This window comes from Hemitrygon akajei, chromosome 23 (assembly GCF_048418815.1).
Source record: "Hemitrygon akajei chromosome 23, sHemAka1.3, whole genome shotgun sequence".
In the NCBI taxonomy this organism is placed as follows: Eukaryota; Metazoa; Chordata; class Chondrichthyes; order Myliobatiformes; family Dasyatidae; genus Hemitrygon; species Hemitrygon akajei.
Window position 1 is genome coordinate 62244983 of NC_133146.1, and position 26938 is coordinate 62271920.

The 26938-nt window shown below is 39.3% G+C and overlaps 1 protein-coding gene across 1 annotated transcript in view; it reads right to left on the reverse strand.

Annotated features, from left to right (window-relative positions):
* Positions 1-2416: 2416 nt before the first annotated feature.
* Positions 2417-26938, reverse strand: part of LOC140715104 (uncharacterized) — a 35743-nt gene continuing 11221 nt past the window's right edge. The window contains exons 4-5 of the mRNA XM_073026837.1: positions 7483-7655; positions 2417-3878 (exon numbers count right to left, since the gene is read on the reverse strand). Coding sequence (XP_072882938.1) covers positions 2832-3878; positions 7483-7655 — 1220 coding nt within the window. The 3' untranslated portion in view covers positions 2417-2831. The remainder of the gene's footprint in view (positions 3879-7482; positions 7656-26938) is intronic.

The window sequence follows — 26938 nt, forward strand, 5'->3', positions numbered from 1 at the left end:
AGACCTCCAAAATAGCATCATTTTATACCTAAAACAGACCATGTATTACAGTTAGGGTTAAGGTTAGTAAACAGTAAACAGCTTAGACATCCTCTGCTATGGTGATAACAGATTATTGCTCCATGTCCTTGCAAACTTAAAACCCTGTAAGACATCTGTGGAATAGTTAGTACAAAGGACATCTCAAAACAAACTGAATCAGAACTGGCTTGCCCACAGAAGGCAAAGAGTGGTTGTAGATGGGTCATATTCTGCATGGAGGTCGGTGACCAGTGGTGTGCCTCAGGGATCTATTCTGGGACCCTTACTCTTTGTGATTTTTATAAATAACCTGGATGAGGAAGTGAAGGGATGGGTTAGTGAGTTTGCTGATGACACAAAGGTTGGGGTTGTTGTGGATAGTGTGGAGAGCTGTCAGAGGTTACAGCGGGACATTGATAGGATGCAAAACTGAGCTGAGAAGTGGCAGATGGAATTCAACCCAGATAAGTGTGAAGTGGATCATTTTGGTAGGTCAAATACGATGGCAGAATATAGTATTAATGGTAAGACTCTTGGCAGTGTGGAGGATCAGAGGGATCTTGGGGTCCAAGTCCATAGGACACTCAAAGCAGCTGCGCAATTTCACTCTGTGGTTAAGAAAGCAAATGGTGTATTGGCTTTCATCAATCATGGGATTGAGTTTAGGAGCCGAGAGGTGATGTTGAGCTATATAGGACCCTGGTCAGACCCCATTTGGAGTACTGTGCTCAGTTCTGGTCGCCTCACTACAGAAAGGATATGTAAACCATAGAAAGGGTGCAGAGGAGATTTACAAGGATTTTGCCTGGATTGGGGAGCATGCCTTATGAAAACAGGTTGAGTGAACTCAGCCTTTTCTCCTTGGAGTGACAGAGGATGAGAGGAGACCTGACAGAGGTGTATAAGATGATGAGAGGCATTGATCATGTGGATAGTCAGAGGCTTTTTCCCAGGGCTGAAATGGTTGCCACAAGAGGACACAGGTTTAAGGTTCTGGGGAGTAGGTACAGAGGAGATGTCAGGGGTAAGTTTTTTTATGCAGAAAGCGGTGAGTGCGTGGAATGGGCTGCAGGCGATGGTGGTGGAGGTGGATACGATAGGGTCTTTTAAGAGACTTTTGGATAGGTACATGGAGCTTAGAAAAAATAGAGGGCTATGGGGAAGCCTAGTAATTTCTAATGTAGGGACATGTTCAGCACAACTTTGTGGGCCAAAGGGCCTGTAATGTACTGTAAGTTTTAACCTTACCTCAGTTTCTGTTAGTTCACTCATTGAATTGGGTTGAAATGCACTGGCTGAGACTGAAGGTAACAGGTAGGTACAGGATTTAGGTGGAGCAGCTGTACGGTTCATTGACAGGAATCCAGTTGCATTGTGATTCCCCAGTATTATGTGCATTTGCAAGTTTAGCATAATTAATTGATTACATTTGTTACAAAATTGCTGATGTTAGTTCTAATATTGTCAGAAATGTCATTAATGAAAGAAAGTGATTTATTTTTGCATTTAATTTTTAAAGTGCAAAACATTTTCTTTTATACAATGTTCAACTACGGTATTTTGAAAGTCTCGATTTTTCCTGTGAATTCAGCACTGCAAATATAAAAAGTGTTTTTTATACATATTATATTACATTTGTTATATGTTATCATAAAAATTAGGTGGCGGGATGGAGATACATCTCTACCAAAGGAGGTATAAGGCACTCCTTCCCTCCGCTAGCCTGCATGTCACCCTTGGGAAAGGTGTAGCACCTGCTTAGCCCCTGATCAGGGTCACGTGCAGCCATGGGAGCAGGTGGTGGGTGGTCACATGAGCAGCTGGTGCATATCACAAGTCCTGGTTATGCAGAGAGTGGTGATGCCAGGCAGACAATCTCTGAAGAATATTGATAAGGATTGGGGTCACCTATCTTGTAAAGACACTGCCCAGAAGAAGAGAATGGCAAAACACTTCTGTAGAAATATTTGCCAAGATCAACCATGGTTATGGAAAGACTTCGATTGCTAATGTCATACGACACAGCACATAACAAGAGAACAAGCTATAAAGTATTCAAATATATATTTTAAAATGCAAACCAGCAACAAAAAACACAATGGTGGCATCCACTAATGAGAGGAATGGAGAAAGAGACATATAGTTTACAAAGGTGAAATGCAAATAACTGCCTACCAGGATCATGTATAGATTTATCTTTAATTATTGTTGGCCATCTGTTTTTTGATGATTCATAGTATTCACAAAGAGAGCTGTCTGAGAAACCAATTACATTAAAGAATTATTCATAGCAAACCAGGAAGCAATTTTTACAATTAACTTCCTAAACATTATACCAGATATTAAATAAAGATTGGAGTGGATAGTTGATCGAAGTAGAAGACGAACAATCATAAAAAATTTAAAAATATTTTATTTTAAGTATTTCAAAAGTATCAGTCCGAGAGATATACAATTCACATACAAAAATTTGATTTTGCAGACTATAAGAATTTTAAAAATTCTGGCATAGCCCACCATTGATAACTTAGAACAAATGCAATAAAATGTCAGACTATTCTGAAATGTTTTTCCATTCACATGAATTCAATTGTTTTACACTGATTTGATTGGAGATGATTGCAAAGGCCATTGTCTTAGAGAGAAGCTAAATCTACTCAAACTACAGATACTGTACATAAAAATCACAAAGTTGCAGCCAGTTTTGTGATGTAATTTTGCCTTGAAAATCCAGACCTAGAAACTATGAAGAAAACATAATGCTTGAAATTATACTGTATTTATATGACAGGTTTGGTGTCACTGCTTATCTACCTGTTACAAAGAATTGATTCAACATTGACATAATCACTTTTTTGTACTCTTCCCTTTGGAGATGAACACTTTTTAGATGGTCTGAGAGGTGGATCCTGAAGTGCCAGCTTCGGCACAGCATAGTCATCTGCAGAAGGATTGTAAGGATATTCATAACCAAAGTCATGCAATCTACCTTGTATTTTCCATGCGTCACTCAATTCTTTTGCTTCCTCATAAAGCGATGAATCATCATTAACTTCATACACATGCTCATTTCTGTTGCAACATGTTTGTTGGTGAAGTACATTTTTGGAATTTGACATATTTGGTCCACTATACACAGTATCATAAAGAGAGTCAGAATGCTCAGTCGATATGATAGATGGAATGTTCTTTTCAACAAAACTATTCTCATTGTTAGATGAACGTACTTTGCTGGGAAGCATAATGAAAGAACCATTGATATGGTTTGGTTGGATATTCCCTCTGTGAGGTGTAACACTATTTTGCTGTCTTCCTACTTGTCTTGGTATAGATGTATTACAACTTGGTAGTTCCAAGGGAAGAGTCAAGTGAATCCCTCCTGGATTTGTTTCTGAATTTAGTGTAGATCTATTTTCTAGTGTGTCTGCTGATAACTTAGCAGTTCCTTCACTATGTGATGCCAATAGAGGAGGTGATGGGAAACTATACTGAAACCTGACTGGTGACTTGCTTAGGGGACTACGTGTCCGATAATCTGGGGAAGCATCACAACACAAGCTATGCATTCCTTCAGAAATATCTGATATCGCAGAAGATAATCTTTTGGCTAGCTGAGATTTATTTGTTGCAGCTAGCTCCTGTGCACAACCTGAATACGATCTGTGAAGAGCAGAGTCCACAGCAAGTAAATTGTAGCTTTCTAATGGATCAGAATTGCATTGTTCTTCATTGTTGGACTTCTGATTTGATACAGCAGTATTTACAGATGTAAAAATCTGTTTGCCCTGGTTGGTTTCAAACTCAAACTTCCCTGGACCAGATTTACATCTTCTTCCAGATTCAATTGAAAATATTCCCTGAAAAATATAAATGTTATTGCACATGAAATTGTAGTTAAAGCATTTTTTGGTTCATAGAATGTGGCATTAAGAGCAAGGATAGTATGTACTACCCATTTCCAACAGTATAATACGGGCTGAAACTAACACCCTTCACTATATAAATACACTAGTACTTTTTTTCCCTTTAATGGTTGATGGTGCTTCGTCATTTCACTTTGTATGTCAAGCTCCATTCTGAGAATATTAAAAATCTGATAAATGTTCTGCTGTTTTCTGTCAGTTAGAAAGTCCTCAGTATTAAAAATCTGGTAAGATTCTCAACAATTAAACTCATCTGTCCAAAGTAGAACTTGACTAAAAAAAATGTTTCTACCAAGTCACAGATTGATAATATTTGCATGCTGGGTTCCAAGAGCAAATCCGGCTGTCAACTGGAGATTGCCAGTGTGAGACAGCTGAATTAGGAAGATAATTGGTTTATTTGGAGCCAAGATGATAGGCAAGAAACATGCACAATATCAAAAAGATCAAACTCTTTGTATCCTTCACTTATTCTGAAAGGATCTCATTCTACCTTAGGCCACAAACTTATCAATCACCCCTGATGAGTAACTTCAAACTTTCTGCATAATCACTCAAAGAGTTGAACTGCACGTGCATGTAATGAGAACTGTATAACTCATCTCCTTCTACCTTAGGCCACAAACTTATCAATCATCCGTGCTGTGGACACTTTCTGGAGGTCCAAGATCCATATGCTCCACGACTGCTGGACTAAGTATGTAAATGTAGGAGAGGACTATGTTGAAAAATGAATGTGCTAGGTTTTCTAAAATTGACTCCTTCTACCTTAGGCCACAAACATATCAATCACCGCTCGTAACAGAAAAAGACTTTTAGTATCCTGCTTTATATTATTGGCTAGTTTGCCCTCATATTCCATCTAATCCCTTCTTACTGCTTTTTTTCATTGCCTTTTGTTGGATTTTAAAAGCTTCACAATCATGCAACTTTCCACTCACTTTTGCTATCTTATATGTCCTTTCCTTGGCTTTTATGCGGTCCTTAACTTCCCTTGTCAGCCACGGTTGCCTATCCCTGCCATCGGAGAACTATACTTCTGTGGAACATATCTATTCTGCGCCTTGTGAACTCTTCCCAGAAACCTCAGCCACCTCTGCTCTGCCGTCATCCCTGCCAGTATCGTCCTCCAATCCACCTGGGCAAGCTCCTCTCTCATGCCCCTGTAGTTCCCTTTATTCCACTGTGATACTGATACATGCAACTTGTGCTTCTTCCTCTCAAATTGCAGTATGAATTCAATCATATTATAATCACTGCCTCCTAAGTGTTCCTTTACTTTAAACTCCCTAATAACATCTGGATTATTACACAACACCCAATCGAAGCTGGCCTTTCTCTGAGTAGGCGCAATCACAAGCTGCTCTAAAAAGCCATCCCGTAGGCATTCAACAATTTCCCTCTCTTGCAATCCAACACCAACCTGATTTTCCCAATCCCCTTACATATTGAAGTCCCGCATTACAATTGTGACATTACTCTTATTACATGCCCTTTCCAGCTCCCATTGTAATCTCAACCCCACATCTTGGCTCACATATGGAGGCCTATATATGTTTCCCATTATGCTTTTTTAACTTTGTAGTTCCTTAACTCCATCCATAAAGATTTAACATTCTCTAACATCCTCTTTTTAAAGATGTAATTCCATCTCTTACCAACAGAGCCACACCACCACCTATGCCATGCCTGCCTGTCCTTTCGATACAAAGTACTGTACTTCCTAGATTCGATTGACTCTAACAGGGAACTCCTCAGTATGGTTTTCCTCAGCTCTGCTGGCTCTGGGTACTGCTGCCAGATGATGACTTTTCCTTGCAGTACCTGATGCTTCCTTTCAACACTGGTGAAAATTTTTGTTTTTCCTTTCAGTACTTTGAAAGTTTACTGTCTGTCATCTTGGCTCCACACAGGCCAATTCAGCTCCCCCACAAACCTTTAACAGCAAAACTTCCTTTTCAAAACCCAAGATACAAATGTGCAGTAGTAATTCATAACTTGGAAAAAAACCTCTGCTCTTCACAGACCACTCCAACTCCGACATGTCTGTCCATGGCCTCCTCTACTGTCAAGATAAGGTCACACGCAGGTCGATGGAGCAATACCTTATCTCCCACCTAGGTAGCCTCCTTCCTGCCGGCATGAACATCCAACTCACTGACCTCCGTTGATACCCCTGCCCCCCACCCTTACCCCCATCCCTATCTATTATTTTAGTCTGGTTCTCTTTCTCTCTCTTTCCCCCCTCACTATAATCTCTCCCCCCAGCCCTACCTTTCTTTCTCTTTTATTTCCCATAATTCTCCGCCTTCCCCCTAGCCCATTTCCCTCCAGCCTATCACTTCCCAGCTCTCTACTTTATCCCTCCCCCCACTTCTTATCCCCCCTCGACCATCCCATATTACTTCACTCCTGATGAAGTGTTTCGGCCCGAAACGTCATTATTACCTCCTTCCATAGATGCTGTCTGGCCTGCTGAGTTCTGCCAGCATTTCGTGTTTTTTTTATTTATTTCCAGCATCTGCAGATTCACTCGTGTTCTCTGCTCTGACTTTGGTCAAAAGTTTTTAATTGTTGGAAATATGACCAAATGCTCTTATTCTCATGATCTTCAAACCGGTGGAAAATAGTGGAACATTTTGGGTATAGAGGGCTATGGTCCTGGTGCAGGTCGATGCGAGTAAGCAGTTTAAATGGTTTCAGCATGGACTAGATGGGCTGAATGGTCTGTTTCTGTGCTGTCCTTCTCTATGACTCTATGCACCAAATTTTTTTTGCAATAATCTCAGAATTGAATTCTACATAACAGTTGCAATGACATATATTCACAGAGTACTGCCAACCAATTAAAAACAGGAGAAATGCATCATAATGTGAACTCATGGGTTGAAGATGTCCCAGTGCACTTTCCATCCACTGAACTGTTTTTGTTGTGATGCGGGAATCACAGCAGCCAATTTGCATTAAGCAAGACCTGCCAAGATAGTATAATGACCAGGAAATCTTTTAAAGTACTACTAATTGATGGAGAAATATTGATTGGAGCCTCAGAGATAACATTCTTCATCTTCTTTGAAAAAGTGCCAAAAGAACATTTACACCCATCCATTAGAATTGATTTGGTGCATCTTCAATAAGGTAACACCCGCTGCAATATTCTCCACTGGAGTATCAGTCTAGAGTTGTGTCTTTGGAATGAGATTAGATCCTTTTAATAAAAATGAAATACCTTACAAATGCAGTGAACCTGAATCTTAAACCAGCAAATGCTGGAAACACTCAGGACAGTAATGCTGCCTGACCTGCTGAGTTTCAGAGCACAGAACACAGCAGAGGTTCCCGACCTTTGTTATACCATGACCAAGACCAGTAAGCAAGGTGTCCATGGACCCCATGTTAGGAACCCCTGATAGAGTGTTGCCAGAATTGTTTTTAATTAAATAAGTAACACTCAGTTTGATAATAGCTTGCTTTACTGTGTTATTACTTTCTAGTTATTCCATTTAGCACTTATAATTTTAAAATAATTAAAAGGTACCTTGTCACCACCAAATCTCCGTAGATACATGTAAGGCCATTCAAATACTACTTGCTCAGGGCTGATACTTTTTAAAATCAGTGCATCTTTGTCTGCCTTGAGAAGATACGTTCCTTTGAGGTCACATCTCTCTGAAGCATCTGTACTTCTTATTGAAACTTTATATTCGGTCACTGAAAATAAAAAAAATAGTATCAGTAATTTCATCTGGAGCTTCACAAGCAATGTGAATTATAAACCATTGCTAGAGGCGAGTTTCTGACCCTTACCACCATCTTCATCTCATATTCTCAACATTTATTGTTTTGTTTTCTTTTTGTATTTGCACAGTTTGTTGATTTTTGCACATCGGTTGTTTGTCCATCCTGTTGGGTGTGGTCTTTCATTGCTCATATTGTGTTTCTTGTATTTACTGTGAATTCCCACAAGAAAATGAACCTCAGGGTTGTGTATAGTGATGTACATGTACTTTGATAATAAATTTACTTTGAACTTTAAACTATCCTACTAGGAACTCAGGTAGCAGGACAAGGATGAAGAATAATTCTATTTAATTGAGAAGGAGATTGCCTTCTCAAGTTGCTATGCATGGTTCAGTGGACCTAGATCTTTATAATGCTCCACTTCAAAGAAAAATGTTTTAACAACATGATGGACTGTTTAAATTATAGGATGATAATCCAACAGCACTTTCAACATGTCAGCAAGTGTGCAGGAGTCCACAACCACATATGTACAACACTGATGGATGAAACTGGAAGCTTGTATGTATCCTTCATATGTTGTTAGCACCAGGGTCATCTGGTTTCCACCCCTTATTGCTTATGTCACATAAATGATCTTAGATACTCTCCTAAATTAATGTGATTAATGATTTGTTCTGGTCTCTGGCATTACTGCAGAAACAAAGTTTATGGAGAAGTATTTCAAGAAAAATGGAAGCCTAATGTTAAACTTGTAGGGTCTGACATAGCTGAATCACCTTAAAACTAGTCATTGAATTGTAGCAACACACACAAAATGCCAGAGGAACTCAGCAGGCCAGGCAGCATCTGTGGAAAAGAGTAGAGTTGACGTTTTGGACCCTACTGGAAGGTCTCGGCCTGAAACATCGACTGTACTCTTTTCCATGGAGGCTGCCTGGCCTGCTGAGTTTCTCGGGTATTTTGTGTGCGTTGCTTGGATTTCCAGCATCTGCAGATGTTCCCTTGTTTGTCATTGAATTGCAGTATGACCTGGAGAGGAGACAGAGCAGTGGTAGGACTATCTGAATAGTTTGCTTTGCACATTGTAGGAAGGAGCTGAATCAGATCTTGTCTTAGATGACTGATGATGGAAACACTTATGAGGTAGATTAAGAGGATATGCCTAAACATACATCATCCACTAAACATAATGTTCCTGCTATCACTGACAATGCAGATAAAGGCCTTAAGGAAGATAGTTAGAATGCTAATGGTAGCATCAAATAACACAAATTGTTCAAAGAGAGAAGCAAAAGCATCTTGTGGTAGGGATACAATACTCAGAGGTGAAGGAAGCATGCTTTAAAAGCAGGGAAGAGTCCTACATTATATGTAGACTACAGTATTAGGGTGGAGGATCTTTCAAATTTGAAAAGATATTGGAGAGGAAATGAGAAGATGTTATTATTGCTATTTAAGATTTTAAGTTTTCAACGAACTCTGAAAATTTGGTTAAAATACACTGTGGGAGATCACTAGAAATCAGGAAGCGAGACAAAGAGTAGGTGCTCTCTGTATAATTAACAAAATTACTTGTAGACTGGCATATCAATCTGCAGAGTAATTTGTTGTGGTGTGGGAGAGGCCATGTGGTTGAAGGAAATGCGAATAAATAAACGTTTTATTTCTTTGAATGCAAGTACAAATCCTAAAGCAATTAGAAAGAAATGGTGGTGTCTGCTCCAACTGAAATGGGTAGGGACCCATATTACACTGGAAATTAAAATAGGGCAGTATTAAAAATTTTAAACTAGAATAGACATGACAGAAGGAAGTTGTTTTGAAACAGGCAAAATGAAAACAGGTGTATTAGGAGGAAGTTATGCTTCTGATACTACATGTCATGGGAAATCTCTGAAGAAATTAAAAACTAGATAAGTGGTGTTTTGTTCTTTCATTATGCGGCGTGTTGTATGACTAGGTGATCATGGTCTATGACTGTTTTCGGTGACCATGATTGTTTTTGGCAAATGGAAGTGGTTTGCATTGCCTTCTTCTGGGTAGTGTCTTTACAAGAAGGTTACCCCAGCAATTATCAATACTCTTCAGAAATGATCTGACATCAGTGGTCACATGACTATGACTTGTGATATAAGACCATAAGACCATAGATATAAGAGCAGAAGTAGGCCATTTGGCCCATCAAGTCTGCTCCACCATTCAGTCATGAGCTGATCCAATTCTTCCAGTCATTCCCACTCCCCTGCTTTCACTCCATACCCTTTGATGCCCTGGCTAATCAAGAACCTAACTATCTCTGCCTTAAATACACTCAATGACTTGGCCTCCACAGCCGCTTGTGGCAACAAATTCCATAGATTTATCACTCTCTGACTAAAGTAATTTCTCCGCATCTCTGTTCTAAAAGGACATTCTTCAATCCTGAAGTTGTGCCCTTGTGTCCCAGAATCCCTTATCATGGGAAATAACTTTGCCATATCTAATCTGTTCAGGCCTTTTAACATTCCGAATGTTTCTATGAGATCCCCCCTCATTCTCCTGAACTCCAGGGAGTACAGCCCAAGAGCTGCCAGATGTTCCTCATACAGTAACCCTTTCATTCCTGGAATTATTCTCGTGAATCTTCTCTGAACCCTCTCCAATGTCAGTATACCCTTTCTAAAATAAGGAGCCGAAAACTCCACTCAGTACTCCATATGGTCTCCTGAGTGCCTTATAGAGCCTCAACATCATATCCCTGCTCTTATATTCTATACCTTTAGAAATGTATGCCAAAATTGCATTCACCATCTTCAAACTGACTCAGCCTGGAGGTTAACCTTTAGGGTATCCTGCACAAGGACTCGCAAGCCCCTTTGCATCCCTGCATTTTGAATTCTCTTCCCATCTAAATAATAGTCTGCCCATTTATTTCTTTCACCAAAGTGCATGATCATACACTTTCCAACATTGTATTCCATTTGCCACTTCTTTGCCCATTCCCCTAAACTATCCAAGTCTCTCGACAGGCTCTCTGTTTCCTCAACACTACCCGCTCCTCCACGGTATCTTCGTATCATCGGCAAATTTAGCCACAAATCCATTAATACCTTAGTCCAAATCATTGGCATACATTGTAAAAAGCAGTGGTCCCAACACCGATCCCTGTGGAACTCCACTGGTAATCGGCAACCAACCAGAATAGGATCACTTTATTCCCACTCTCTGTTTTCTGCCTATCAGCAATGCTCCACCCATGCTAGAAACTTCCCTGTAATTCCATGGGCTCTTATCTTGCTAAGCAGCCTCCTGTGCAGCACCTTGTCAAAGGCCTTCTGAAAATCCCAAGTACAGCATGTCTACTGTATCTCCTTTGTCTACCCTGCTTGTAATCTCCTCAAAGAATTGCAGTAGGTTAGTCAGGCAGGAGTTTCCTTTCAGGAAACCATTCTGGCTTTGACCTATCTTGTCATGTGCCTCCAGGTACTCCGTAATCTCATCCCTAACAATCGATTCCAACAACTTTCGAACCACTGATGTCAGGCTGACTGGTCTATAGTTTCCTTTCTGCTGCTTACTACCTTACTTAAATAGCGGAGTAACATTTGCAATTTTCCAGTCATCTGGTACAATGCCATAATCTATCGATTTTTGAAAGATCATCGTTAATGCCTCTGCACCAGTTGCTCATACAACCATCCATCTCCTGCTCCCGTGGCTTCACATGACCCTGATCAGGGCTGGTGGAGGGGGGTGGGGGTTGGTTTCCTAAGCATGTAACCAGGTGCTACATCTTGCCCCAGGATGATCTGCAGGCCATTGGAGGGAAGAACCGCCTTACATCATCTTTGGTAAAGACATATTTCCACCCCGCCACTCTAACCAGTGTTAGATTCAGAAATTAGTGTAAGTCACTGTGATAATCATGTCAGATCCATGACCTGACTGTCAGATTTACATGGCAGTGTTTCCTTCAGATATAGCATCTTGAAGACCTTCAGGATGCACTTCAGGAATTCCATACGTACATTATTGAAACTGATACCTAATTCCTCTATTTATGTATTATTGTTCCTCTGGTACAGATAGATGTGCATTGAGTACAAGGTTCAGGAAATTAATTAAAACATTACAGATGATTTCTTTGCAAGTGGTGATTGCTTGCTTATGCTTAAAATTAAAATGTACTTTCAAATACAGTCTGGTTTCTATTTATATAAACTACAGAGGATACATGTTCTAGGGTAGTTAATCTGATCTGCTGTCTTAGTGTTCACTAAATAATGCTTGTAGATTTAAATTTCTGAAATACTGAAGTAAAAGCCATCAATTTTAAACAAAACTCCTAAATTATTTATTTATTGTTGAAAAATTATAGGAAACATAAATTAAGAAATAGACAACTTTGTTAACATCACATTTTATAACACAATTGAGTAATGTAGTTAATATAAATAGCTCAACCACAAGTCCAATTCAGCAATGGAACAAAAAAACTCTGAACTTTCCAGTCTGGTCCTGGTTGTAATTTAAAGATGTATCAAGCATCTAATTTTTGTAATCTTTGATGGAAATTAGCTATTACCACTACTGCATTCTATTTTAAATTAGCATTTATTTCTACATACATTGTCTATTTATTTTATTACCTCTTCCTTCCTCCCATTACTGACACTTGATGATTCTTTCCATTGAGGTCAGTGCATCACTGACATATATGTACAAAAGATTTGCTCCTATTGACAATGCACTTATCTGCAATCATTAAATGTAAATGTTTCTGGACATCTTAATTATGTATTTTATCTATTTTGGGAAATCTTTTTGATTTGCCTTTATAAATTCTTTATGCAGGAAATACAATAACTACAGTCACTTTTCACTATTTAAATATATGAGACTGAATAAATTTGCTTTTGGAGATGTGAAAGTGTAATTAGGAAAGAAAGTACTTGCATTTATATAATGCCTTTCAGGATGTCCCAAAGCACCTTATAGCCAATTAGCTAGTTTTGATGGTGATCCAATATTGAAATGTAAGAAATGTGACAGCTGAAGGCTAATTTGTGCACCTTAAAGGCCCTTTACTTATTTAAAATGATGCCATGGGATGTTTTTCATTGCTATGGGTACAAAAGGGCCCTCAATTAAATGTCTCATTCAAAAGACAGCATCTTCAACACTCAAATGGTCTCTATTCAACCTCGATTTTCTTTTCAAGTTTCTAGAGCAGGGCTTGAAGAAACAACCTTCCATCTCAGTGGAAGTAATTCTGCTTCCAAGCCACAGTTCCCACAGTTAATGATAAAAAAATAACTACTTAATTTGCATGAGGTTTTAAATTATGTTGGTTTTAGGTGGGATTCAGTGGTAGAGGACAGAAGGAGAGTGTGTCAGCAATCCAGAGCCTGGGCTACTGATCCCAGGATGAGAACTCAAATCAAAGCACAGAAAGTGCAGGTTAACCTTATCATTTAAGTACGAGGGGTGATCGATAAGTTTGTCAACTAAGGTAGAAGGAGTCAATTTTAGAAAACCTAGCACATTTATTTTTCAACATAGTCCCCTCCTACATTTACACACTTAGTCCAGCAGTCGTGGCGCATACAGATCCCTTCTTTTTTTTTTAAACTTTTTTTATTGCTTTCAAATAGTTACAGAGTAGAAGTGGTCCAGAGCAGGGGTGATTGATAGGTTTGTGGCCTAAGGTAGAAGGAGATGAGTTATTAACTTCAAACTTTCTGCATGATCACTCAAAGAGTTGAACTGCACGTACATGTAATGAGAGCGTCTTGGACCTCCAGGTGGTCCACAGCAGGAGTGATTGATAAGTTTGTGGCCTAGGGTAGAAGGAGGTGAGTTATACAGCTCTCATTACATGCACATGCAGTTCAACTCTTTGAGTGATTATGCAGAAAGTTTGAAGTTAATAACTCATCTTCCTCTACCTTAGGCCACAAACTTATCAATCACCCCATGCTGTAGACCACTTCTGGACTTCTAGAAAGAAGGGATCCGTATGCTCCACAACCGCTGGACTAAGTGTGTACATGCAGGAAAAATAAACGTGCTAGGTTTTCTAAAATTGACTCCTTCTACCTTAGGCCATGAACTTATCAATCACTCCTCGTAGTTGGGGGGAAAATCTAATATCAGTTATGGTGTTAATACAACTACCAGATTGTTGTAAAGCACATTCTTGCTCACTTTGACTGCAATTCCCCTTCAGAGATGCTGCCAGACCTGCTGATTGCCCCCAGCATTGATTGCCTTTCCAACTTTTATCCTTTGGGAAGGAGCTACACTGCCCTTACCCAGAATCAATCCCTCACAAGTCTGCTGTGAGTAATTCTAAACTGCTTTGAACTTAGCGTATTTCAGAAGAAAATTACAAAAATATTGCAGATGCTGGAAAACTAAAATAAAAACAGAAATCAATAGAATCCTTCATTAGGTCTTGCTGCAACTACAGGCAGAGAAGAAGCGTTAATGTCTCAGGCCTGAATTCCTGGCTATTTCCAGAATTTTCTATGTTTACTATTGTTTGAGACGGACAATATTATGTTTGTGGTTGTTGTAGAGTACACTAAAATAATAATGAGGACTGGTCTCCCCGTGTTCACCCACACAACACAGAATATGACCCAGTGTCAGCAAATGAGACAATCGTACCATTCCCCTGTTTTTATTTTCCCTGATAAGTGGGTAAACTACCACCCACCCCTCCTCAATGCCTGCTAGAAAGGTCAGGCATACTGTATGTCACACTCCGCTTACATTGATTCCACTAGGCCCAGCAGAAAGAGAGCTGTTAGTAATTCCTTTCCTGATACCCCACTGCCTGTCCACCACCTGTCAAGTCGCTTATTGTCATTAACAATATACAATTCAAGAATTAAATGTACAAGTGAACCATGCATAGATAAATGAAGTGCACTAATTAAATATTGTGGGTAAGATACAAGTCAGGAGTGTAATGGAATACTTCGCACTTGCCCGAATAAGTGCAGGTGTGCTACCAACTCTCAAGAAGCCCGCTTGATTGACACCCAATCAATTCCACCACCACGGTGACTGCAGTGTGAACTACACACACTCAGTGGCCACTTTATTAGGTACACCTGCTCGTTAATGCAGATATCGAATCAGCCAATCTTGGCAGCAACTCAATGCTTAAAAGCACACAGACGTGGTTAAGAGGTTCAGTTGTTATTCAGGACAAACATCAAAATGGGGAAGAAATATGATCTTTGACTGTTGAATAATTGTTGGTGCCAGACAGGATGCTTGAGTGTCTCAGAAACTGATCTTCTGGGATTTTCACCAACAATAGTCTCTAGAGTTTAGAGTTAAAAACCAATAAGCACCCAGTGAATAGCAGTTCTGTGGGTGAATGACTGTGGAATGATCATTGGTAGCACACGGGATAGTTTCGAGTATCTCAGACACTGCTGATCTGCACACCGTAGCTGATTGTGCAACACAATTACAGCTCAAGGCATTGGATTTAGAGTCCAATCCCAGCATCCCTTGTAAACAGCTGGTATGTCCTCCCTGTGCAATGTGTGGGTTTTCCCTGGGTGCTCCAGTTTCCTCCCACAGTCCAAAGACCGGGTGTAAATGTCCTGTAATTGAGTTAGGGTTAAATTGGAGTTGTCGGAGGTTACTAGGAGGCAACACTTGAAGGGCCTTTTCTGCCCTGTATCTCCAAGTAAATAAAATTCTCCCGGAATTTTCATGCACAATAGTCTCCAGAGTTTACAGAAAATGGTACAGAAAACATCCAGTGAGTGGCAGTTCTGTGAGAAAAAACACCTCGTTAAGGAGAGAGGTGAGAGGAGAATGGCCAGACTGGTTCAAGCTGACAGGAAGGTGACAGTAATTCAAATAACCACGTGTTACAACATTGATGTGCAGAAGAGCATCTCTGAATGTACTGCATGCCAAACCTTGAAGTGGATGGGCTACAGCAGCAGAAGACCACGAACATACACTGTGTCTATTTTATTAGGTACAGGAGGTACCTAGTAAAGTGCCCACTGAGCGTGTATATCAGATGCATTGTGGTTACTCAACGGCACTTTGGGTAACTTCACCAGATATGCGACAACTCAAGAAGCTGGAACCCACCAACCTCTCAGGGGCAATGAAGGCAATAAAAGCTGGCCTTGCTGGTGAAATCTCAATCCCAACAATGAAAAAAAACAAAATCTCTCCTTGGCTTATAATTAACACATTCTCATTTTCAGTATTTTAGCTCTAAGTGCTGGAGGAACATTTTTATTGTCGTGCCAACAGAATGTAGCAGGCAAGCCACAAAAAACCTCTATTGATTGTAGATATTTTACTGAGAGTTTGCTGTTCACGTTAAATAAGTTCAAATGCTAAAAAATGGGCAATTTCACAGAAAAATCAATCGACTGTCTACAGTACAAGCAATGTGAGGAAAACCCAAAATTTCTTCCTAAAATACAACCATTTTGTTGAGCTGTTTATGTATGGTTCAAGAACTACAGGTTTAACTGATACCACATATACTTTTAATCCCAAAGGATCACACAACTATTGACAAGAGAAACAGCAGAAAATGAACAAATCAATAGAAAGAGTATATTTGAGAAATGGGATTGTGTATAAAATGCTGAAAACTATTGCATTATGGTTAAATACCTTCCAGCATTTTAACTGTAGGAAATGCAAGTAATATTTAGTGTAGGAGATATATTTCTGGTTTAGAGGGCATGTGCTTTCATAAGATGCTGTTTTCTCTGAGCATCGTAGGCTGAGGAGAGATCTGATAGATGTGTATAAGATTATGAGAGACACAGACAGAGTAGACAGGGAGATCTGTTTCCCAGAGTTAAATATCTAATACCAGAGGGCTTGCATTGAAGATGAGAGGGGCCAGGTTCGAGGGGAATGTGAAAGGTAAGTCTTTTACTCAGAGTTGTGGGTTCCTGGAATGCGCTATCTGGTATGGTGGCAGAAACAGATACATTAGAGGCTTTTAAGAGACATTCAGATAGGCACATGAACTTGGGGTAGTTGGAGGGATATGGACATTGAGTAGATAGGACTGATTAGTTTTTGGGGTATTTTAATTTACCTTTTAGCTGGTTCAGCACAACATTGTGAGCTGATGGGGGCCTGTTCCTGAGCTGTACTTTTCTATGTTCTATGTACATTTCTCGGGAGCACTTTTCTACATTAAGAGCACCCTTTGCAAAGTTGCGAATAAATCAAAAAGTCTGGATGAAATACATTAGAATTAATTTCACATGTACAGCTAGTAAATGACATTGCAAAAAATAGCTTTATAAAATGAAGCCAAGAAACCCAAATTGTTGTGAATCGGAAGTTTGTTGAAAGAAGATTTGCTATATAAATGCAAGCACAGATATATTTCATCACAAGTGGTGAACAGGGTTGCCAGCTGTTCATTCCTTACAGGAATTTTATTTATGTTCTGTTAAAACAGTCCAGGTATTGACAGGTTAATTTTAAAGAATAACACTGCATTATTTGGCCTTCAGGGTCATCTGCAGCAATGAACCTCACAGATTTACTACTCTCTCCATTCTGGGACTGAAAGGCTGATCATATGAGGAGTGTTTGATGGGTCTGGGCCTATACTCACTGAAATTCAGAAGAATGGGTGGGGGGGGGGAAGAGCCCGATGGCTGAGGGCTGATAACTGTTCCTGAACCTGGTGGTGTGGGACCTGAGGCTGCTGATGTGAGTAAATGGGATCAGTGTAGATTTGTACAGCAGGTGACAACTACAGAGTGGGCCGAAGGCTTTTTCTGTGCCACACAGCTCTCAGATTCTAAGTATTATTCAAAGTGAAAAATGCCATTAAAGCAAACCTGGAAGTGATCTTTTGCCAACAAGGTACAGAATTATAGAGAATGGAACTTAGAAACTTTCATCTGAATCTTGATTTCCTTCCTGCCTAATAGTCACTGTTGCCCTTGCCTTATCCCATCCAGCAGGCTGCACTGAAATGAGGTCTCAGTCAGATTCCTCTCTGCCACTATTCTGGTTGAAATGAAATCCTTTGCACTAGAAATTGATTTGAGCTTTTTGGCAGTGTTACATCGGGAGACATATGATACATTTCTACTTCCAACCAATAAAATAACATTCCAACTCTTAAATTAAAGGGTGATATAAATCTTTGATTTGCATACATTTGGTGATATTCCACGTAATTGAATACTTCTGCATCACAGTGAGAATCAAAGGTCACAATGCAGTCTTGCGGAAGAAAAAAAGAACTGCAAAAAGTAAATCTTAAAGTGATATAACGTTAAAATAGGAAAATTTCAAAATTGGCTCTTGAAAGAGAAGGAAAGGTAATAAAAATTACACTTAGTAAAAATAATATTCAAAAAAGTAGGTAGGCAAATTCAAGCATGAATGTGGATTTTATGATCTTTTTCAATGATGCAGACAGTATTTTAAACTAGTATTCAACTCACTTTCAGAGAAACAAAAAAACACACGACAACCGACCTCTGCAGATTCACACACCGCATAAACACACACGTTACAGGATGCAGAAAATACAAAATAATTGGAGAAAAATAGCTACTGAAATGGTTGTAAACAAAACCTTAAGCAAAGAGGAGATTCAAAAGAGGATGCATCATGTCTGAGAAATTATGCCATGTAAATTTGTTATCTGTCAGGAAATAACATTGCACCTGTCACTTAGGATGATACACAACTAAAAACGTCATTCACTGAAGGCATGCAATAAAAAAATCTAAAACCTCGGTTTTGCTATCTGTGGAAAATAGTTTCAATTTGTCTTTATGCATACAAACTAAACTGTCTCTTCTCTGACAGCGATTCGTGTGGTCAGAATATTGCTGTCAACAACCAAGTTTTCTAAACTGCTTTCCTACTTACATACTCACTGAATGTCAAAGAAATCCATAACAATAACTTTAAAAACACTGCATAAACAATAGATTATATTCAAGTGGTGATTGATAAGTTCATGGTCTGAGGTAGAAGGAGTCAATTTTAGAAAACCTAGCACATTTATTTTGCAACATAGTCCCCTCCTACATTTTCACACTTAGTCCAGTGGTCGTGGAGCATATGGATCTTGGACCTCCAGAAAGTGTCCACAGATGGGTGATTGATAAATTTGTGGCCTAAGGTAGGAGGAGATGAGTTACACAGCTCTCGTTACACGCACATGCAGTTCAATTCTTTGAGTGATTATGCAGGAAGTTTGAAGTTAATAACTCAGCTCCTTCTAGCGTAGGCCATTGCGGGAGGGAGGGGGGGGGGGGGGGGTGTGTGTGTGTGTGTGTGTGTGTGTGTGTGTGTGTGTGTGTGTGTGTGTGTGTGTGTGTGTGTGTGTGTGTGTGTGTGTGTGTGTGTGTGTGTGTGTGTGTGTGTGTGTGTGTGTGTGTGTGTGTGTGTGTGTGTGTGTGTGTGTGTGTGTTATTATTATAATGCTAAAAATTATAATGCTACATACCAGTTTCCAGTGAACATTGAACCATGAACGATTGGGCAAAAATGTTAACTTGTGAATTTAACCACAATCCTATCCTCATTTGAGGAAACTGCAGTTTTTGCTCTTTCAATTATCATTTAGGCTTGATATTCTTAAAATATTTTATACTTCATTGGAGGTTGCTGGCTATTAAAAGAAAACTCATCATTAGTATATTTACCAATGATTTGTCCACAACTACATCTGTAACTTTAAGACAAAGTATGTTCCTAAACTCTTTTCAATGTCAATTCTATATACAGCCCTTTGTCACCATTATTGAAAAAACATGGAGGAATTTTCCACACAACAATTCCTAAAGCTGCAAAGTCCATCAACTGAAGGATGAGGGTAGCACTACCATCTGTACTTTATCTTCTAAGTCATACCATTATGAATTCAAAATTCATCATCACTTTTCCTTGTCACTGGATCTAAAACCTGTTCAGCAGCATAATGAGCGTTTGTTTGTAATGTGTTGTATGACGTGGGTGGTCAGGGCCTTTCCATGACCATGATCGTTCTTAGCAAATTCTTCGACAGAAGTGGTTTGCCATTGCCTTCTTCTGGGCAGTGTCTTTACAAGACTGGTGACCCCAGACATTATCAATACTCTTCAGAGATTGTCTACCTGCTGTCTGTGTTCACATAGCCAGGACTTATGATATGCACCGACTGCTCGTACGACCATCCACCACCTGCTCCCGTGGCTTCATATGACCCTGATCAGGGGGGCTAAGCAGATGCTAAACCTTGCCCAAGGGTGACCTGCAGGCTAGCAGTGTGAAGGAGCGCTTTACACCTCCTTTTGTCCACCCCGCTGTCCATCATAATGAGAGTACCTCATCAGAAGGATTGCAGTAGTTGAAGAAGGCAGGCCACCACCATCCTCTCAAGGGAGAATAAGGCAGAGTGGATGTGAAGAAAGAATCTAGAACCAGGCCCACTTAAGATGGAAGTGAAGCAAAGTTATTTTCTCTCTGAAAATCTGAGTCACTGGAACTCGGAACTCTCATTCTCAAAGTTTAGGTTTTTAAGGAAGATTGATAAATTTACACTATGCAGTGGAGGAAATGTGATAAGTGTAAGTGGGTACATGGAGTTGACATTATAATTAAATCAGTCAAGATCTCGTTTAATGGTAAGGTAGGCTTAAGATGTCAGTGGCCTACTCTCATGCCTAATTTGTATGCTTGGATATAGGTTTAGGCAATAAAATGCTGATTTTGTAGATGATTTACATGCTGTAAATAAATAAGAGATTTAGTGTGCTGACCAGCATTTCTTCTAGTGAAACACCGAGATCTAGAGATGAACATCTAGTGAATCACAGAGATGAGATCTGTGACTGAAATTCCACTAATGAGGTGAAGGGTGTAAAATGGAAAATAGTGGTTTCTTAGTCCATGTGAATCCCTCAAGGCTTAAAAGCAAGCTTTGCACCTTAAGAACTTCATTTTTTCAAAGTGAAGCAAATTCTCATATTACACAAAATTATTGTCAAACTGCTCTTAAAAATCTAACATTAATCTTCACTTCAATATACAAGTGAGTGAATAAATGAGGTCTCTTCAAAAGTACACCAGGGTTATTTTAACGTAACTAACCAGTGATAATTGATTATGACTGGATCAGTTTACACTCTGCATGATTTGCATTGAAGTTAACGTAATATAAAGTTGGGAGAGATATGAAATGTTCACCAAATCTAATCTCACGTACTCCCAAAGGTTAGCAAACACTTGTCTCCTTTATATTATCTGATGTTAGTGCCAGACCTTGGACTTGAAGACATTCTGCATAAGTTATTTCAGAAAGCATTCTTGCACAACCTGCTTTAAAGTAATAGAGTTATTAGCTTAAGGGGTAGTTTGTTCATGAAATTATCTGTTTCTTATTATTTTAATGTAGGATGCCACGGTAGCATAAAGAATAGGGCCCTATTACAGCTTGGGCGTTAGAAATCAGAATTCAATTCCAACGTCATCTGTAAGTTTGTACTTCATCCCGGTGAATGTGTGGGTTTACTCTGGGTGCTCCAATTTCCTCCCACAGTCCAAAATCGAGCTGGTTAGTAGGTTAATTGGCCTTCTTTTAATTATCTTGTGATTATGCTAGGGTTAAATCAGTGTGTTTCTGGGTGGCACGATTCAAAGGGCTGAAATGTATCTCTAAATAAATCACTAAATTTAGCTTGTTAGACATCAATTTCAATGCTTCTAGCTTTTTGCTATTTTGATACCTTTTGGAGGTCAACTTCTTAAAATGATATAGTTAACAGTCTGATTGTCTTAAGTGACAGAACATTAGGTTTTTAGAATTCATTGTCAAATATTTCAGTTCTTTGAATATCCACGTGAAATCAAGTGAAATGATTTTCTTGGCATAGATTGATTTTATGTCCATAAAGTGACACTAGGCTGTACATTAAGGGGACTGACAGGAAATAATAAAGCAGTAGTGGAGTTAGTGGGTGGAAGTGTTGATTAGCCTTACTGTTTTTTCAGTCTAGTGGTCCAGATGTAGCTTCCTTCTTGATAGGACTGGAAAAAAGTGTCCATGAGCAGGGAGTCTGGGATCCTTCATGACATTACTGGTCCTTTTCTAGCACTTTTCTGTGTATATATCCCTGGTAGTGAATAGGTTGGTGTCAATGATGTGTCAATAAAGGTACTGTCATCCTAATATCATATACCTTCATCTTTCCACCTCTCAACAGGCTTTTGCCCTCTTCTTTTTTGTTTGTTTCGATGTCATCTACTCTCACTCCAGCTCAGAGAGATACAGTGCCTATAAGAAGTATTCACCCTTCCTTGGAAGTTTTCATGTTTTATTGTTTTACAACATTGAATCTCAATGGATTTAATTTGGTTCTTTTGACACTGATCAACAGAAAAAGACTCCTTCATGTCAAAGTGGAGAGAGATCTCTACAAAGTGATCTAAATTAATTACAGATATAAAACACAAAATAATTGATTGGATAAGTATTCATCCCCTTCAAATCAATCTTTAATAGTTGCACCTTTGGCATCAATTTTACAGTCTTGAGTCTATGGATGGGTCTCTATCAGCTTTGCATATCTGGACACTGCAAATTTTCCCCATTCTTTACAAAACTGCTCAGGCTCTGTCAGATTGCATGGGGATCGTGAGTGAACAGCCACAAATTGTCAATTGGATTGAGGTCTGGACTCTGACTTGGCCACTCCAGGACATTGTTTTTAAGCCATTCCTGTGTAGCTTTAGCTTTATGCTTGGAATCATTGTCTTGCTAAAAATAATCGTCTCCCAAGTCACAGTTCTGTTTCAGACTGCATCAGTTTTCTTCCAGGATGTTGCTGCATTCATTTTACCCTCTACCTTCACAAGCCTTCCAGGAACTGCTGCAGTGAAGTATCCCCACAGCATGATGCAGCCACCACCGTGCTTCACATTATGGATGGTATGATTTTGATGATGTACAGTGTTTGGTTTACGTCAAACATAGCATTTAGTCTGATGGCCAAAAAGCTCAATTTTGGTTTCATTGGACCATAGAAATTTCTTTCAGCTGACTTCAGACAGACAGATAGACAGACATACTTTATTGATCCCGAGGGAAATTGGGTTTCGTTACAGTCGCACCAACCAAGAATAGTGTAGAGATATGGCAATATAAAACCATAAATAATTAAATAATAATAATAAGTAAATTATGACAAGTGGAAATTAGTCCAGGACCAGCCTATTGGCTCAGGGTGTCTGACACTCCAAGGAGGGGTTGTAAAGTTTGATGGCCAAAGGCAGGAATGACTTCCTATGACGCTCAGTGTTGCATCTCGGTGGAATGAGTCTCTGGCTGAATGTACTCCTGTGCCTAACCAGTACATTATGGAGTGGATGGGAGTCATTGTCCAAGATGGCATGCAACTTGGACAGCATCCTCTTTTCAGACACCACCGTCAGAGAGTCCAGTTCCACCCCCACAACATCATTGGCCTTATGAATGAGTTTGTTGATTCTGTTGGTGTCTGCTACCCTCAGCCTGCTGCCCCAGCACACAACAGCAAACATGATAGCACTGGCCACCACAGAGTCGTAGAACATCCTCAGCATCGTCTTCCACATGCCTTTTGGCAAACTCTAGCAGAGATTTCATGTGAGTTCTTTCAACAGAGGCTTTCTCTTTGCCACTGTCCCATAAAGCTGCGACTGGTGATGTACCAGGGCAACAGTTGTTGCATCTGCAGTCTCTCCCATCTCAGCCACTGAAGCTTGTAATTCCTCCAGAGATGTCATGGTTTCTTGGTGGCCTCCCTTCTTGCAGGGTCACTCAGTTTTTGAGGACAGCTGGCTCTAGGTAGATTTACAGCTGAGGCATAGTCTTGTCATTTCTTAGTGATTGGTTTAACTGTGCTCCAAGGGATATTCAGTGACTTGGACACTTTCTTGTATCCATCTCGTGACTTGCGCTTTTCAATCACCTGTTTGCAGAGTTGCTTGGAGTTCTTTTGTCATCTCGGTGTAGTTTTTGTCAGGATACTGACTCACCAGCAGTTGGGCCTTCCAGATACATGTGTATTTTCACTACAATCAATTGAAACACCTTGACTGCACACGGGTGTCCAAAAAAAGATCTCCATTTAACTCATTATGTGACATAAAACCAATTGGCTGCACCGGTAATGATTTGGTGTGTCATATATAAGGGAGTTGAATACTAAAGCAATCAATTATTTTGTGTTTTATATTTGGAATTAGTTTAGATCACTTTAAAGAGATCTGTTTTCACTTTGACACAAAATAGTCTTTTTCTGTTGATCAGTGTTAAAAAAGTCAAATTAAATCCACTGTGATTCAATGTTATAAAACAATAAAACATGAAAACTTCCGGGGGGGAGAATATTTTTTATAAATGATGTACATAACAGAGATATCTTCTACATGTGTTCTTCTCAGGCAGTCTTACACTCTGTAAATACACAAAATCTGCTGTTCGATCTCTTCTGCTATATCTCAATCTGTATAATTTACAATTTGCCTATTGAAACATTGTCTTTCTTTTCATATTAGCTTACATCAAAATCTAAATTACTGAACAAAATGCCAAAGACTTAATCCTTTAGATTATACAAGCCATAAAAAAAGTTGAATGTACATCTTTCACCCTCAATAATTCTATTCTGAACATATTTTTAACTTCACTTGCCAATTAACAAATTTGATTAAGACTACATATCTCATATTAGAGGGCATTTACTATCTTTTGAGAAAGGGAACAGGACTAAACTGAGTGCAGCTTTGGGCTCCTTATTTTAGAAAGGATATACTGTCATTGGAGAGGGTTCAAAGCAGATTCACGAGAATGATTCCAGTAACTGTCTGAGGAATGTCTGGCAGCTCTTGGGCTGGAGTTCAGGAGAATGAGGGGGGATCTCATAGAAACATTCCGAATGTTAAAAGGCCTGAACAGGTTAGATATGGCAAAGTTATTTCCCATGGTAGGGGAGTCCGGGACAAGAGAGCATGACTTCAGGATTGAAGTTCGTCCTTTTAGAACTGAGATGCAGAGAAACTACTTTTGTCAGAGGATGATAAATCTGTGGAATTTGTTGCCACGAGTGGCTGTGGAGGCTGTCATTGGGTGTACTTAAGGCAGAGATACATAGGTTTTTGATTAGCCAGGGCATCAAAGGGTATGGGGTGAAAGCAGGGGAGTGGGGATGACTGGAAGAATTGGATCAGCCCATGATTGAATGATGGAACAGACTCAATGGGCTGAATGGCCTACTTCTGCTCCTATATCTTATGGTCTAAAAGCAGGAAAGTACATCACAATCATCCAATATCAAATTTAGACAATGCTAGAACACTCAAAAAGTCAGGCAGCACCGGAAGGAAAAGAAACAGTTAACGTTTCAAGTCCAAGACCTTTCATCAGATCTGGTGAAGAGTCTGCACCCTGAAATATTAGCTATCTCTCTTTGTCAGACAGGATATTCCTTTTGCATACCCATTCTTACTCTCCCTGATGAACCAAAGCCTTTCCAAAGAGATTCTCTCAGTCCCCAACAACAGCTGATGAATCCCACAATTATAAGATAAAGGAAATCTGCAACTAAGGCAAAATGCAAGTAGTTCAGGAATTTGGAGTTCAATTCTGACATCAACTGTAAGGAGTCTGTACATCTTCCTTGTGGAATGTGTGTGTTTCCTCCCACATTGGGAAAGATAAAAGTTACTGGTTAGTGGGCTAGTTGGTCGTTGTAACTTGTCCCATGATTAGACGAGGGTTAAATCAGGGGTTGCGGAGCAGTGCAGCTTGAAGGGCTGGAAGACCCTCTTCCGTGATGTATCTCAAAACAAATAAAATGAAATGAATGCCCCCAAACCTGTTCTTTAAATTACTCAAAGCCCACTGGCGAGTTCTGAAAGACCTCCTCCAGCAACAAGTATGCAAATTAACTATCATTAAAATATATGCAGGAATTTGAATACGTAAGATAACTGCACCTGAATAAAATATTACATGATTCTTTTCTATTCATTTCTTTAAGCTATTATTGCAACATTTGATAGCTTCACTTGGCACATTACAGTAATATTGGTCATGAGAAACAGAAACAAACATTAATCATCTGAATGCCGAGAAGATCACTTAATCAAACTCTAACTTTCTGGAAGAACTAGTTTCCATATGAGGATGGTAATAAACTTATAGGCTGTGGTGATTTAGAATCATAGTACAGGTTGAGCACCCCTTACCCAAAACGCTTGGGCCCAGAAGTGTTTCAGATTTCAGACTTTCTGGGATTTATGATACCTCGGGGATGGGATCCAAGTATAAACACAAAATCCATTTACTTTACATATACAGCTTATACATATACCACGAAGGTGGTTTTATATAATGTTTTGAATAGTTTTGTGCATGAAGCAGTGTTTACATTGAACCATCAGAAAGGTAAGCTATCAATACCTCAGCCACCCAGGTGCACAGTAAGTGGCTGTTGGCACCGGCTTCGTTCACGACTCTGAATTTACGTGTTACCGCTAAGCAGCCTTTTTATTACACATTTTCAGACTTATGCACTGATGCATCTGTTCAGCGTGTTAAATTTCCATCAATGATGATCTTGGCATTAATGTATTTCTCTGCTGTTTTGTGTCAGCAGATGATTTATCACAAAAAATCTTTTAAAATGTAATGCCATGCTTTTTCTTAAATTTCTGCAACCAGCCTGCTGAATATTTACAATTACCTTCTATTTTCAATTTGTTGTTATAGATCTTTGCTTGTTTCATGATCAGTATACCATTAAGCGGCAAATGTTCACTCCAACACCGATGAATCCACTCTTTCAATACAGGTTCAAGACCTTCATTTATCGCTTTATGCAGTATTCCATTATTTTTCATTACATGTGAGAGGACACTTCCTCAGAACTCTATGTGGAGTACAGTGACCTTTGCATCACCTGGGGAACCTTCCCAGCAACTTGTGGAATTTTCCATTTGTGATGTCTGGTCAGTACACAGAAAATGATGGCTTTCGGAGGTTTATGGATTTTGGACTTTCCGATAAGGTGTGTTCAACATATACAACATTCTGTATATAAACTGTATATATCATTTACAACAATGACTATAATATGGCCAGCACTTTGTTAACCTGTCTGTGCATCCTGTCTTAAATAAATAATAAATTAATAGTAATATAAATAATTTGTTGCACTTCTTCTCTCCACCCATCATTTAAATAGTAGATAATTCAA